Source organism: Corvus cornix, chromosome 20 (assembly GCF_000738735.6).
Source record: "Corvus cornix cornix isolate S_Up_H32 chromosome 20, ASM73873v5, whole genome shotgun sequence".
NCBI lineage: Eukaryota > Metazoa > Chordata > Aves > Passeriformes > Corvidae > Corvus > Corvus cornix.
In genome coordinates, this window is record NC_046349.1 from 621790 (window position 1) to 634468 (window position 12679).

A 12679-nucleotide genomic window follows, 5' to 3' on the forward strand; every position below is an offset into this window, starting at 1 on the left:
GGGCTTGGTCTGGTGCTGCCCTACCAGCCCCACAGTGATGAGCGAGGCCAGCGATGGCCACTGCTTCCCTCTGGTCATGGCTGAGCCATGCGTGAGGAGGAGCTGGGGTGCTGGGGATGGGCACTGACTGGTAGAGAGCTGAAATGGAACCCGACATGTTCCTTTCCCCATCCTTGCTGCACACAACTGTGCTTCTGCCTGCTCCTTTGTGCATCCCTTGCTCTCTCTCGCTCTGGCAGCTGTTTCAAGGGATGTTTCTGGTTCCCATTGAGAGTTGTCACCCACAGCTCCCTTCCTTGGGCTGTCCCCTGCCAGCCCTGTCAGCCTGGGCTGCTCTTCCAGAGCCAAGGTTGCTGCACATTGAGCCTGGGCCCTCACCACATGCACTCTGGCTGCTGCTTGAGGAGAGCTGGGCCCTTGAGTGCTGCTGTCTGGTCATGCCTGCTGCAGCCAAGCATGCTCAGGAGGCAGCTCAATTCCTTTCAATGTTCAGTGCTGGAAAGTTCACAGGAAACAAAGGAAGTACTGAGCTCTTCTCTCCTGGCCTGGAGGGAGCCCTTGCACCCAGCAGTTCCTGTGGGCAGTGCTGGTCTAACCCTTTTCTTCTGCCTCGAGCTCTGCCCCAGATGGACCTGGGAGCGCACTTTTTGTTTCTGTAGGCTGCAAGGCATCTCTAATTCCCTCTCCTTACCCTACTGGGACAATCGCTGGCTCTGGACAACTGGCAAGAAGGGTCTGGATGCACAGGTTGCTTTTGTCTTAGCCAAGTGGAGTCTGGAGTGTTGGATCAAAGGCAGAACAGTGTTTGGGGCACACTGGGGCCAGCCACCCCTGCTTGGGACCTGCATGGGCTAGGGGGGAGCTGAAAGGCCTCTGTCAGTCAGCCTCTGTTGGGCAGAAGAAGGGGGGGTCCTCCCTGTTGAGCTGCATCTGCTTGTGGTGGCCATTAGCCATAGCCCCTGAATGCTGAGGGATGCTGCCATGCTGCACTGGGTGATTGGAGCCTCGTGGGGCTGTGGTTCCCCCGGGGCACCTGCTGTTTACAACTGTGGCATTTGCTTCACCTGTCACCTTGCATTCTCTCCACAGCTGCCAAGCTTAAAAGCACTGAGCCTCTCCTCAATGTCGTCTGCCTGGGAGTGCAAGACACAGGACACCTTTGCCAGCAGTGAAGAGCAGGACAAGGTGCCCCACCAGGTGACAGTGACAGCCACAAACACAGGTGGCCAGTGCCAGTGCCCAAAGGAAGAGCCCAACGGGGCTCCCCAGAAGCGGACAAGCACCCAGAACGGGATGCAGGACAGTGGGGGCACGGGGGTGAAGAAGAAACGGAAGAAAAAGGATCTGGCAGAGCAGGAAGAGGGAGATAAAGCAGCTGTGGAGGTGAAACCAAAGAGGAGGAGAGAGCCTAAAGAACCAAAAGAGCCTAAAAAGGTGAAGGAGTCCAAGAAGCCGAAGGAGCCCAAGCAGAGGGAGGTGGCTAAGAAGCCCCGGAAACCTCGGGAACCCAAAGCCCCAAAGGAGCCTAAAGACAAGAAGAGTGGCTCTGAGCCAGCCCCCAGATCAAGACCCAAGAAGAGCAGGTGGGTGGTGGTGTGGCCCTGTCTCTGTGCTTGCTGTGGACAGGGCTGTGGGCTTGCAGGAGCTGCAGCTGGAAGAGAGCAGCACTGGGTGTGCAGGACACTTGGTCTGAAGGCTGGATGTGCTGCTTGGGATGCCAGGATGAGCTCTCTGGCCATGCAGAGACGGGACAGGTGGGTGCCCTTTTGGGTATGAGGCTCTGCAAGACTCCAGATCCATAAGAGGACTGGAGAGTCTTGGCCTCTTCTTGGTCTGGCCTTTGTGCCAAGTGTCCTGGGGCAAAAGGGACTTTAGGGGGGTGTCCCACCAGGACAGTGAGGTGCTCTGTGGCAGAGGTGCTCTGTCATATCTGATTTGGGGCCCAGGCAGAGGGTACGTGAGTGAGAAGAACCTGCCCTGGACTGTGTGGACATGAGGGGCTGTGCACACCCAGGGGCCAGCAGCCTGCCTCCCCTTGGCTCGGGTTTGGGAGCATGGCGAAGCGCATCCCATCCCCTCTCCCTCTCCAGGGAGACTTGTCCCTCCTGGCAGCTGTGAGCTGTGCTGGCAGTCAAGGCCAGCAGTGGGGGGAGGCCTGAGGACTCCCTTGCACTGCACAGGCCAGTGCCGCCACCTCTGGTAATTCCTGAGCCTTTTAATTAACAGGCTGTTTGGCCAGAAGCTCTGATTTCTTTTTAATGGAGAATGTGTCCAGAGAGCAGAGCAGGTCTCAAGAGCACCAATGCCATTTGGTCTTCCACAGCCTGACTCCTTCAGAGCTCGCTGCCAGCTGGATCCTGGAGAGGCCACGGCTGTGGAGCCGCTACTGGGGTGGCCTTTAGTGCCATTGGTGTGGGCTGGTTGTGGACAAGAGGAGGTGTGGGTTGCTCAGCAGGAGCCGTGTCCCCAGCAGATCCCTGAGCCATGCAGTGCTGTCACTTGTGCTCTTCCTTGAGCCTGGGGCTCTGCAGATGTCTGTCATGGGCTGGTGAGCCAGAGAGATGGGCATGGGTGGATCAAGCGGACAGTGCTGGGAGGGTGAGGGAAGGGCTCCTCCAGGCCCCAAGGAGGGCTGCAGAGGGATGGAGGTGGAGAGGGAAGGAGAGGGGCTGCAGGCAAGGAAGGGAAGGATGAAGCCCATGTGAATGCAGCATTGGGCCCCCAGGAGGGCCCTGGGATGAGGGATGCAGCTCTCAGATTTTCCTAATGACACTTCTCCACCAGTAAGGACCTGCCATACAGGCAGTTCACAGATCTGCCCCTGCAGGGGAACCCAGGGGAAGGGCAGGCCGTGGAGGCTTGTGCTCCTGGAGCCATTCATGGCTCTTGTAGGTCCTTTGGCTGCCAGCAGTGCCTTCACAGGATGCTGTCTATTCCATACAGGGCAGCCCATGACTGTGCAACCGGTTGTGAGTAGCTGGTGGGCAGGTCACCCTGCCAGAGATGGGGCTTGTGGCAGGGTGACCCCAGCTGCAGATCTGGAAACACTGGCTCTCCTACTTGGGCACAGCAGGATCTGGGCATACCGGCGGGGCTGAAGGGCAACCAGCTTGCTGTGCTGGGTGCCACCAGAGCCCTGGTGAGGAGGCCACTTCATGCAAACCAAACAATGTAATATAACTCTGTAACACATCATGCAACCAGAAGAAACTGTGTGTGGGAGTCCGGGAGTTCCACAAAGCTCTGTGCACTCCTGATGCTCTGTCCCAGTATAGCCTGAGCCTGTGGTGCTTCCTCCCATTCATCTGCACCTTCCAGGAGGACCTAGTTCCAGTTCCACTGCTTGGAAAGTCCAGCCCATGAGTCCTCCTTACAATTTCCCTGCCTCTGCAGCCCCTCTTTGAGCCTTTTCTTAGACTTGATTTGGGCTCTGGGTCAGCCACCAGCAAACCCTGCTGTGTGAGGGACAGCCATGGGTGTCAGGGTGGAAGCTCTGCAGGGAGCAGGGCTGTGTGTCCCCCTGTGCCCTCTGGCCACGTGGAGCTGGGGAGGTGCCTGGGGGCCCCTGGCAGCACAGGGAGGGGAGAAGCAAGCAGCAGGCTTTAGTTAGTTTATACTCTGTGTGGATGGAATGATTGCTGGGAGTCCTCTAAGTGGCAGATAATGGTGGCATAATTTCTTCTAAATTATTTCTAATCATAGTCAACGACTGACTCATGAATGAAGCAGTTAATTGTGACTTACCAATCAATGTCTTGGGAGTTACTGCTCGGTGGAAGCACTGCTTGCAGAGCATTTTCAGGGCCTCTTAATTGAGGCATATATGCATGGCCAGGGCATTTCTGACCTGAACAACAGATTTTTACCTTTATTTTTTGCTAGTCACAGGCAAGCAGAGATTTTTCTCAATAAATGGAGCTAAAACCTTGACGTGGCTTTGAAACTATTGGTTCCTCTGCCACTGTACAGATCTGGGATGTGGAGGGGATGGATGGTGGGGCTGGAAGTGAGGAAGGCGGCATTGCTCAGCGCTGGGACAAGCACCAGCTCTTTGGAGCCATTCCCTTAACAGTGTTCTTTGCAGAGGATAAGGATGGACTGGCATGCTGGGAGCAGTTGTTTTTTTACCGTGGTGCTTCCCGGTCCCGTTTCCTTGTGCAGGCAGGTTGTGGTGGTGCCACAGGGGTGCAGGTAGCCCTTACCCTGAGAATATGCCGTGGGACTGGGCTTGTCTTTCCATGTTTTTCAGGAAGGTGGTGGGATTCAAGGGAGTAGAGCCCAAGTCCCCTCTGTGACCTGAGCATGGAGGACGGTTTCCCGGTGGGACAGAGCTTCCCAGTGGGCCCTTGGAACTGGCAGTGGCTGCTGTGATGGGCCTGGGGAGTTGGATCTCTATCCTCCTGTGTCCATGGCAATCACAGGGCTTAACTCCCTCCAGCTGGAGGCTCGCTCCAGTCTGCTCAGCTGCCTTGGGAGGGGGCTCACTGCTGTGGCTCAGGAACCATGAATCATGAGCTGGAGCAGCTTGTGCTTGGTGTAAAGGTTTACTGGCAGGGCTCTGTGGCACATGCAGGAGGTGGCCAGCATGTGTGGCCAGTGCTCCTCAGACTGGGCTAGAAGGTTTGTTTCCAGGGTGCCAGGACACGGGTTGCCTCTGGAGCTGCTGAACTTTATTTCTGACTTTGATCAGCACAGGATGCATTTGGGAGTGCTGTGATCAGAGCAGGCACCTTGCTGCCCTGGCCTACTGGGTTTGGCGGTGGGGAGATCCTCTTTGTGCCTGTACTAGACCCCGTGAGCTGAACCCCAGCTCCTAATGCCCCTGTGGGGCTGTTCCCCTGGCTGGTGATAGCCCCCAGCCTCCACACCAGGCAGGGCAGGTGGATCCTTTCATCCCAGTGTTCTGGAACTGGATGGAGAAACACTTGGTGTGCTTAATGAGCGTCACTGACTGGGGATCCCCAGTGCTGGGGGAGGTCCCAGGAGCCTTGAGCTGCCTCTGGGTGATCTAGTGGGAGCAGTGCTCTGTGTGGGTGCCTGCTGCCTCTCCCCTGACAGGACATGATCTAACTGTCAGTCTGCCTTGGCAGCAAAGACACCCCCGTGGAGAAGAAGAAGAAAGGGAAGAGGAAAAATGAGATACCAGTGAACAGTTTGGATTTGGATCAGGATCTCCTGAGCCCATCTGTACAGAGCCCAGAGGAGTCTGCAGAGTCAGCTGACAGCCAGGTATGTCCAAAGCCCTCAGCTGCCTGCCGGTGGGTGAAATCCTGGCTGCTTCTCAGTGGGACCACAACAGGGCCCCTGGGCACAGGAATCAGAGAGCATGTTCAGCAGTATGGCCAGCTTCTATCAGCCTGAAGTCAGCTGTTGGCCCAGGGTTGGGTGCACACTGCTGCCCTGGGCCCTGCGTATCTCACAGCCTTGAGTCTCCCTCTCCACCACAGCTTTGGGCAGCTCCTTTTCCTGGCACAGCGCAGGGGGGCACGTTGGCCCCACAGCCTGGGGGGCTTCATTCCCTGCATCTCTACAGGGCTCCTCTGCCTCACATTTTGGGGACTGACAGGTCTCTGTGGGTCAGGATGGAGACCTCAGCACCTCAAGGAGTGCTTGGTCTTCCCACCACTCCCAACCTGCTGGGGCAGGGTGTGGCCTGGAAGGAATCCTGGCAGCTCTGGGGCTTTCTCTCTGCCACTCAAGCAAGGATGAGGTAGTTGGTCTGCCCGTGCCTCCCGGCGCTGCCTTTTCTCATCCTGTATACAGAAACGACGCTCTGGACGGCAGGTGAAGAGGAGGAAGTACAACGAGGACTTGGATTTCAAGGTTGTGGATGATGACGGCGAGACAATTGCCGTGCTGGGAGCTGGGCGAACCTCCGCGCTCTCCGCCTCTACTCTGGCGTGGCAGGCAGAGGTAGTGCTGGGTGTGGGACTGGGGGGTGCGGGGGATCTGCCTCTTGCAGGGTGTCCCAAAATGTCAGTGCTGAGGCTTGAGGAAGTGGTGGGTCCCAGCTCAAGGATGGGGTGAGAGAGTGCCTGTCTGGGAGGGTTCAGGCTGGATTTTCAGGAACTGTGAGATGGACAAGAGGTGTGCTGGTCCAACTGTCCCCCTCCTGCTTGGAGACTAAGGCCTTTGGAATGTGTCACGCAGCTGGACGTGTCTTAACCACTGCCATGCCCACCTTTGGCTTTGGTCTCTGTATCTCCTGTTCATGATTACGCTATCATTTTGTCCCTGCCAGCTGAGGGCTTTGTAGGTGCCAGGTCATCATTTTCTGCCCACATTGCTGCTCTCTGTCAATGCCTCAGAGCGTAGCGATGCCAGCCTGACCCTTGCCAGCTGAGTTGGTCTGCTGGGCAGCATGGCAGGGATCTGGGCAGCATGGCAAGGACCAGCCGATGCCACTGTGGTTTGGGCCTTGCTGTCCTGCTGCCTCTGCCCACTGGTTCAGTGCTGGCTCCTGGTGGGTGCTGGCTGCTCCTTCCTGCCTGCCTATGACTGTGTGTTGGATCCTGCAACTCATTCCATCTCTCTGGTCACTGACAAAGCTGCCACATATTAATAATGGTCACTAGTTGTTTTCATGGTGTTTCTGTAACCCTCTAGTCCCCTCTTCCCAAGGCTTTGGTGGGTATTAGTCAGCTCTGTTGATAAGTCCTGACCTGATGATCCATGCCTGGCCTGGGGCTGCCACACACCCTCAGGACATGCTGCTAGTGCTGCTTCAGCTCTGCCTGAGGCCGTGTCCCAGCTGGGCTCCTGGCAGTCATCTCTCCAAGTGAGATTTTCAAAGCAGCAGGTATGAGCTGCCATTGGCATGTGTCCATGCTGCCAGCCTGTTCTCCTCTCAGTCCTAAACTTCCATCTCAGTTTGTCCTGCTCCAGATGGGTCATTAAGTGTGATGTCCAACAGCAGCCAGGCTGGGTGGCTGCTCTGAGGCCTGGCCAGCCTGCCCAGCTGGGCCTGCCCGTGGCTGCTTCCAGGACCAGAACTGATAGGCAGGGCAGGATGTGAGTGCTGCGACCTCAGGGATGCTCTCCCTACGACCTGGACTTGCCGCTTTCCCCCTGCCTCCTGGCCACGGTTCTAAACAGCTCTTTGGGGCAGTGCAGGGCTCCTCCAGCAACCTTCAGGCAGCCAGCAATGAGCCCCAGGTCAGTGGAAGCCTGTGTAAGGGCTGTGGATCAGCGTGGGAGCTCCCAGCGCCAGGGCACTGGACTGTCGCGATGGCCATGTTCACACAAACCCTCTGTGGGAGGGTCAGGCAGAGCCCAGCAGTGCCAGGGTGGATGCCTGGGCATGGGGGAGCAGGTGCTGTACAGTGGCTGTGGCAGGAGCACTTCTGCATGCTCCCTTCAGCTGTCTTAACCTGGTGTTGGGCAGAGTTCCCCAAATAGGGCAGGAATCCTTGGCTTTCCCAGACACTTTCAGAAGAGTGGTGTGGGATGCCCTGTCTGTCTGTCCTTCCCCCGCCTGCTCCATGCCTTTCTCTGAGAGACTTTCTAGTCTGCAAAGCAACTCCTCAGGGCTGCTTTGCCTTGGTCCAGACTCTGCCTCCATCTCAAGGGAATGAACAGTCCTTCTCCTTTCTGCTCTGCACTTTGCTCCTCCTTCTGCTGTACTATCTCCCAGCTCAAGCAGGCTCCACATTTTCGGTGTCCATCATCTCCCCTGAATCTTCGTGTGTGTGTCTCCTCTGTAGCACAGACAGGCACAAGCCTGTCTCTCTTGTCCCTTGGCATTTGGTGGGGCTGGTCCTGGCACAGCTGCAGCCAGGAGATCCTTCACCTTCCCTGAGCTGGCAGCAGGGCAGCGTTAGGGCCACCTCCAGCAAAGCCTGTGCTCAGCAGGAGGGGCTGTGCTGGGAGCCCCTGGGTGCCAGCAGAGGGTATCTATGGGTGATTCTCTGGGGACCGAGTGGAAGCCTGCAGAGGGAAGGAGGCAGCACTTCGAGCCTGCCAGGAAGAGCTGCATGGAGAATGGTGGGGTGAGGTGCTGTTGCCTGTGGCCATGGGCAGATGACAGTGTGGGGGTGGCATCCTGCCTGCTCTCCTGAGGCCCTTGGGGCCATACAGCACTATGGGGCTGTATAAATGCCAAGGCATGACCAGGATGTGGCATGGAGAGTGCCTGGGAGCAGGAATGTGCACATTTTGGCATATTTCCTTCCTTGAGTCCATGGGCAGAAGTGCCCAAGTTCCCTGCTCTTTACTGGGAGACTTTCTACTCTCTCTGGCTGCCCTGGTGTAGCTGGAAGGACCCACACAACAAACCCCACAGTGCTGTGGCCTGGCTGACATGAAGAGGACAGGCAAAGGGTGAGTGTAGCTGGGCTGGCAACACCTACACCCTCTCACCCAGCAAGAGCTCCCCAAGCACAGCTCTCCCAGCTCCCAGTGCTGACTCTGTCTGCCCAGCTGGGGGACTGGGAGAGGAGCAAGCAGCCATTCTGTGATGGGAGAGTGCCAGGGACACGTGATGAGCCGGAAAAACAAAGCTCTCTTTTCCTGTCCCCAGGAGCCTCCCGAGGATGATGCCAATATCATTGAGAAGATCCTTGCCTCCAGGATGGTGCAGAAGGAGGTGAGTGGCAAAGATGTCAGTGGGGCTGGAAGTCCCTGAGCAGAGAAGAGGTGGGACCTGGCTGCCCTGTACAGCAGGGACATGAGATGTAGCACCATTTGGTGCTCTTGCTCCTGTGGTGGGATGCTGGGGTATGCCCAGACTAGCACCTTGCTGAGCTGTGGATCAGCGTGGTGCCTCTCCTGTCCTGGGCGCCAGAAAGCCTCTGGAGAGGAGTCAGGCCTGGGCTGATGCCCACTAGAAGGTGTTGGAGTTCCCCGTGCTCAAGTGGTCTCACATCATGTTCCCCAGGGCTACTGCATCTCCGGGGCAGCAGCACAACAAGTGCCTGGCTGTCCTCACCATCCCTGGGGCTTAGTCCCTGGAGCCTGTGGTCAGGCAGGGGATGGCTGAGCATGCCCCCCCCAGCTTCTGCACAGCCTCTGACTCTCACTAACTCTCCTTCCTTTGCTTTCAGGCTCATCCTGGAGGCCTGGCATTTGAGACAGAGGAGTTCTACGTCAAGTACAGGAACTTGTACGTGCAGTGTTATGCTTTTTTCTGTGGGCCCTGTGCATGCAGGAGCAAGGACTGTGTGCTCCCACCTCCATCCCATTTCTAGCTGCAGCCCCAGCATCCCTGTTTTCCTGCCCCTGTCCTCCTGAGCCAGCTGTGGTGGTGGGAAGCAGGGCAGCTGCTGCAGCTTCAGTGCTTGGTCTTGGCCTGGTCCTGGGCCATGGCTTTTCCCAGTTTGGGGTGGCGTAGTCATGGGCTGGGTGTTCTCTGGATCGTTGGGAGATCCATGCTGCTCCGTGTGGCAGATGGGTTTGGGACCAAAGTCCTCTTGGTCACATGTTGTTGATTTTTTTTCCTCCTGCAGCTCTTACCTCCACTGTAAATGGGCAACGCTGGAGGAGCTGGAGAAGGACCCCAGGATCTCGCAGAAGATAAAGCGCTTCCGGAACAAGCAGGCTCAGATGAAACATATTTTTACAGAGGTGAGAGTGGAGCAGAGTGAGCAGTGGTGCCTCACCCTGAGCCCAGTGCCATGGCTAAGCAGGCCAGGAGCCGCCCCTGAAACCTTGCTGCCGAGGCCAGTCCATTTCCAGAGCCAAAGACACCAGGGCTGGAGCTGAGGGTCCATGACTGTGCCCTGGACACCTGTAGTGTCACTGGTGGAATTATGAGCAGGGTGACAAATGTGACTTGCTGGGCACTGCCAGCTCTGGAGGAGTTGCTTGGTGGGAGGGAGGGCAGCATACAGGGCTGGAAGTGCTTCTGTGGTGGAGCAGAGATACTATGGGAGAGAGGGAACTATAAATATCTGGGCTTAGGGCAGCTCCTGCCTGCTCTGCTCTATAAGCAGATTAATCTTGCTTAGTATGAAAGGTGTTCTATAATTTGTCTTGCTGCTCCAGAGATAGTTGTTGGATTTCCTCAAACTGCCCCTTACAAGTGCAAATCAGGTCAGTAGGCTATGAAAATTTCTCCATTGTAGCTGGAAAGCTGGGGGTGTGTGTCAAATTTCTCACTCACAAGTCTGTTTGGGGTCTTTCTCAGGATGCAAAAAAAAAGCATGTGTTGGAACACTCTGTACCACTGACAGTTCAGCAAGGAGCACATGCTCTTTTCCTGTAGCTAACTAGGGCTTGGGGAGTTGTGAGCATAGAAGCCTGGTTTTTCTCCTTACCAAGCCCTAGGCCATGTCTCTCCAAGGACTATGCTAGGTGAGGCAAGAAGGAAGCAGAAACAGAGACCAAGGTGTCACCCCTTGCAGCTGTGGGGTTCATTGGGTGCTGTGCACTGTGGTGGTCACAGCTCTGGATGCTGCACATCAGCTGGAGCAGACAACTTAGGACTTGTACTTTGGGGCCGGATAGGCTGGAGAGGTCATTGCTGCCTCCCAGCAAGGGCAGCACGGAGCATGTGACTGCTCTAAAGAAAGAGCTTTGCCTTCTGCGGGGCTCCTGCATCCTCCCTGCCCAGAGACAGATGTCTGTACCTGTGTCCAGGGCACTTGGTGTGTTGCACACAGCTAGCAGCATCCTGGGGACAGATGCCCGGCAGCTGTTTACTTTGGCCATCTGTTTAACCATGGAATCACCTTGAACTTACCTCCTGCTTTACTGTTTGCCATCACAGCCTGATGAAGATTTGTTCAACCCGGACTATGTGGAGGTAGATCGAATTCTGGAGGTGGCTCACACAAAGGACCCTGACACTGGGGAGGTGAGAGGCTGCATCTCTCCCTTGCCCCATGGAGGGAAGGAGGGAGACTTGGCAGGAGGCCTGGCCCCATGGTGTACATTGTGGGTGATCTCTGAGCACCCTGAGCCTTCCCAGCCTTCCCTTGCACAGCTTTCCTTGTCCCCGAGGACCCTTGGCACAGGGTGGGTGAAGGGCTGCTGACCCTCCCTGTCTCTGAGCCTGTCTCTCTCTGTGCTGCAGGAGGTGACTCACTACCTGGTGAAGTGGTGCTCACTGCCCTATGAGGAGAGCACCTGGGAGCTGGAGGAGGATGTTGACCCAGGGAAGATTAAAGAGTTTGAAGCCCTCCAAATCCCTCCAGAAATCAAGCACATGGTAACGTACCCTGAGGTAACGTACCCGGCTGGCAGCTTGCTGCCCTGGGCACAGGGACTGGCTGCGTCTTGCCACAGTCCAGTGGTGCTGACCTTGTCCCTGGTGCTGCAGTGTATCCTCCCCTCTTGGGTGGGTCATTTGTCAAGGTCTGAGGGTGGGTTGCAGAGGCCAAGACCTTGTTATGACTCAGCTGTCAGTGGCTGCTTTGAAGTGTTGTCCTGTTGTGCAGCCCTAGCAGCACTGGGATCTGGCCTCACTGGGCATTAGCATCTCCCATGGACCTTGCTCCTGCTGTCCCCTCCTAGGAGCGCCCAGCATCCGAGTCCTGGCAGAAACTGGAGAAGTCCCGGGAGTACAAGAACAGCAACCAACTGCGGGAGTATCAGCTGGAGGGAATGAACTGGCTGCTCTTTAACTGGTATAACAGGTGAGGAGGGGCTGGAGCAGTCCTTCTGGCAGCAGGCCTTGTGTGTGACGTCATGGGAACAGCAAAGCTGGGGAGCAGAGCAGACATACAGGGGTCTGACAGAGCAGCCACTGAGTCCTTCAAGTGCTAGAGCTGGCAGGCAGCTGCCAGAAACAATGCGTTTGCTTTAGCTTTGCAACTGAGTCTTTAGGAATGTTTCTCTCTGGTAAAGGCTGATGAGTCTTGGAGATAGTAGGGCTTAGCTATGGTTCTAAGATACACCTATCTTTTTGGTATTGGCCAGGCTGTTGGTTACCCATTGTGTGGCAGGCAGGTGGGAATATGCATGTTCTCAGCTGCAGCAGGCCATCACATGCATCTTTTCCTGGCTCACGTGTACCTGAAGAACAGCACCTTTCATGCTGATTTTGAATCCATGGTCTTACAAGAAGTTGGCTGGCTTACCCAGTGTCCTGGTTTCAAAGACGTCTGCTAAGGAAGGCAGGAGCCTCCCTTGGAATGGAAAATGTAACCCCCTTCCCTTCAAATTATGATCACTTTGAAATTAAGGGGCTTTCAGGCAGAGCTACGGGAGAAGGAGTAGCAGCTCTTTGCTGGTGTGTGTGTGGGTGCCAAGGCACACAAACAGCAGCGCCGGCAGCACCAACGAGCAGCAGCAGAGCCCAGGGCCGGCCTCTCCCGGCCGCAGGCCCTTTCCCCTCGGTGCAGCTCCGCTCGCGGCCGCCAGGGGCGCTGGTGGCTCCCGGCCGGGCAGGGCGGCTGCGGGGATTCCCCCGCGCCTGCAGGGGGCGCTGTGGCGCCAGCTCGGCCGCCTCTGCACGCGGTGATGGCGGCCGGGCCGGCGGGAGGGATGGAAAAGGGGCTTCCTTGGCAAAGCCCCAGGGGCAGCCGGGCCCCTCGGGTGCCGCTCGGGAGCCGGACCCGTCGGGAGCAGCAGGCTGGAATGGCAGCAATGAGCAAAAACCCTGGGTGGTCGACAAGATGTATCAAATCCACGGCTGTAACAGGAACCTCAGGATGTCTTGGCAGGCAGGATGTGCAGAGCTACAGTGTAGGGAAGACTCAGAGCAGTGGCAAAGAAGTGGGGGGGTGGCGCAGCAGCGGCC

General features: G+C 56.8%; 1 protein-coding gene across 14 annotated transcripts in view; it reads left to right on the forward strand.

Moving 5' to 3' along the window:
• Nucleotides 1–12679, forward strand: part of CHD6 (chromodomain helicase DNA binding protein 6) — a 92428-nt gene that overhangs the window by 44536 nt on the left and 35213 nt on the right. For 11 of the 14 annotated variants that reach the window (XM_039563663.1, XM_039563661.1, XM_039563662.1 and 8 more), the window contains 9 exons: nucleotides 1090–1583; nucleotides 5091–5229; nucleotides 5764–5913; nucleotides 8519–8584; nucleotides 9042–9100; nucleotides 9444–9561; nucleotides 10706–10792; nucleotides 11012–11161; nucleotides 11452–11573. In XM_039563663.1, the coding sequence (XP_039419597.1) occupies nucleotides 1123–1583; nucleotides 5091–5229; nucleotides 5764–5913; nucleotides 8519–8584; nucleotides 9042–9100; nucleotides 9444–9561; nucleotides 10706–10792; nucleotides 11012–11161; nucleotides 11452–11573 (1352 nt within the window). In that variant the 5' untranslated portion in view covers nucleotides 1090–1122. The remainder of the gene's footprint in view (nucleotides 1–1089; nucleotides 1584–5090; nucleotides 5230–5763; nucleotides 5914–8518; nucleotides 8585–9041; nucleotides 9101–9443; nucleotides 9562–10705; nucleotides 10793–11011; nucleotides 11162–11451; nucleotides 11574–12679) is intronic. The other 3 variants (XM_039563655.1, XM_039563656.1, XM_039563667.1) reach the window with 1 other exon arrangement.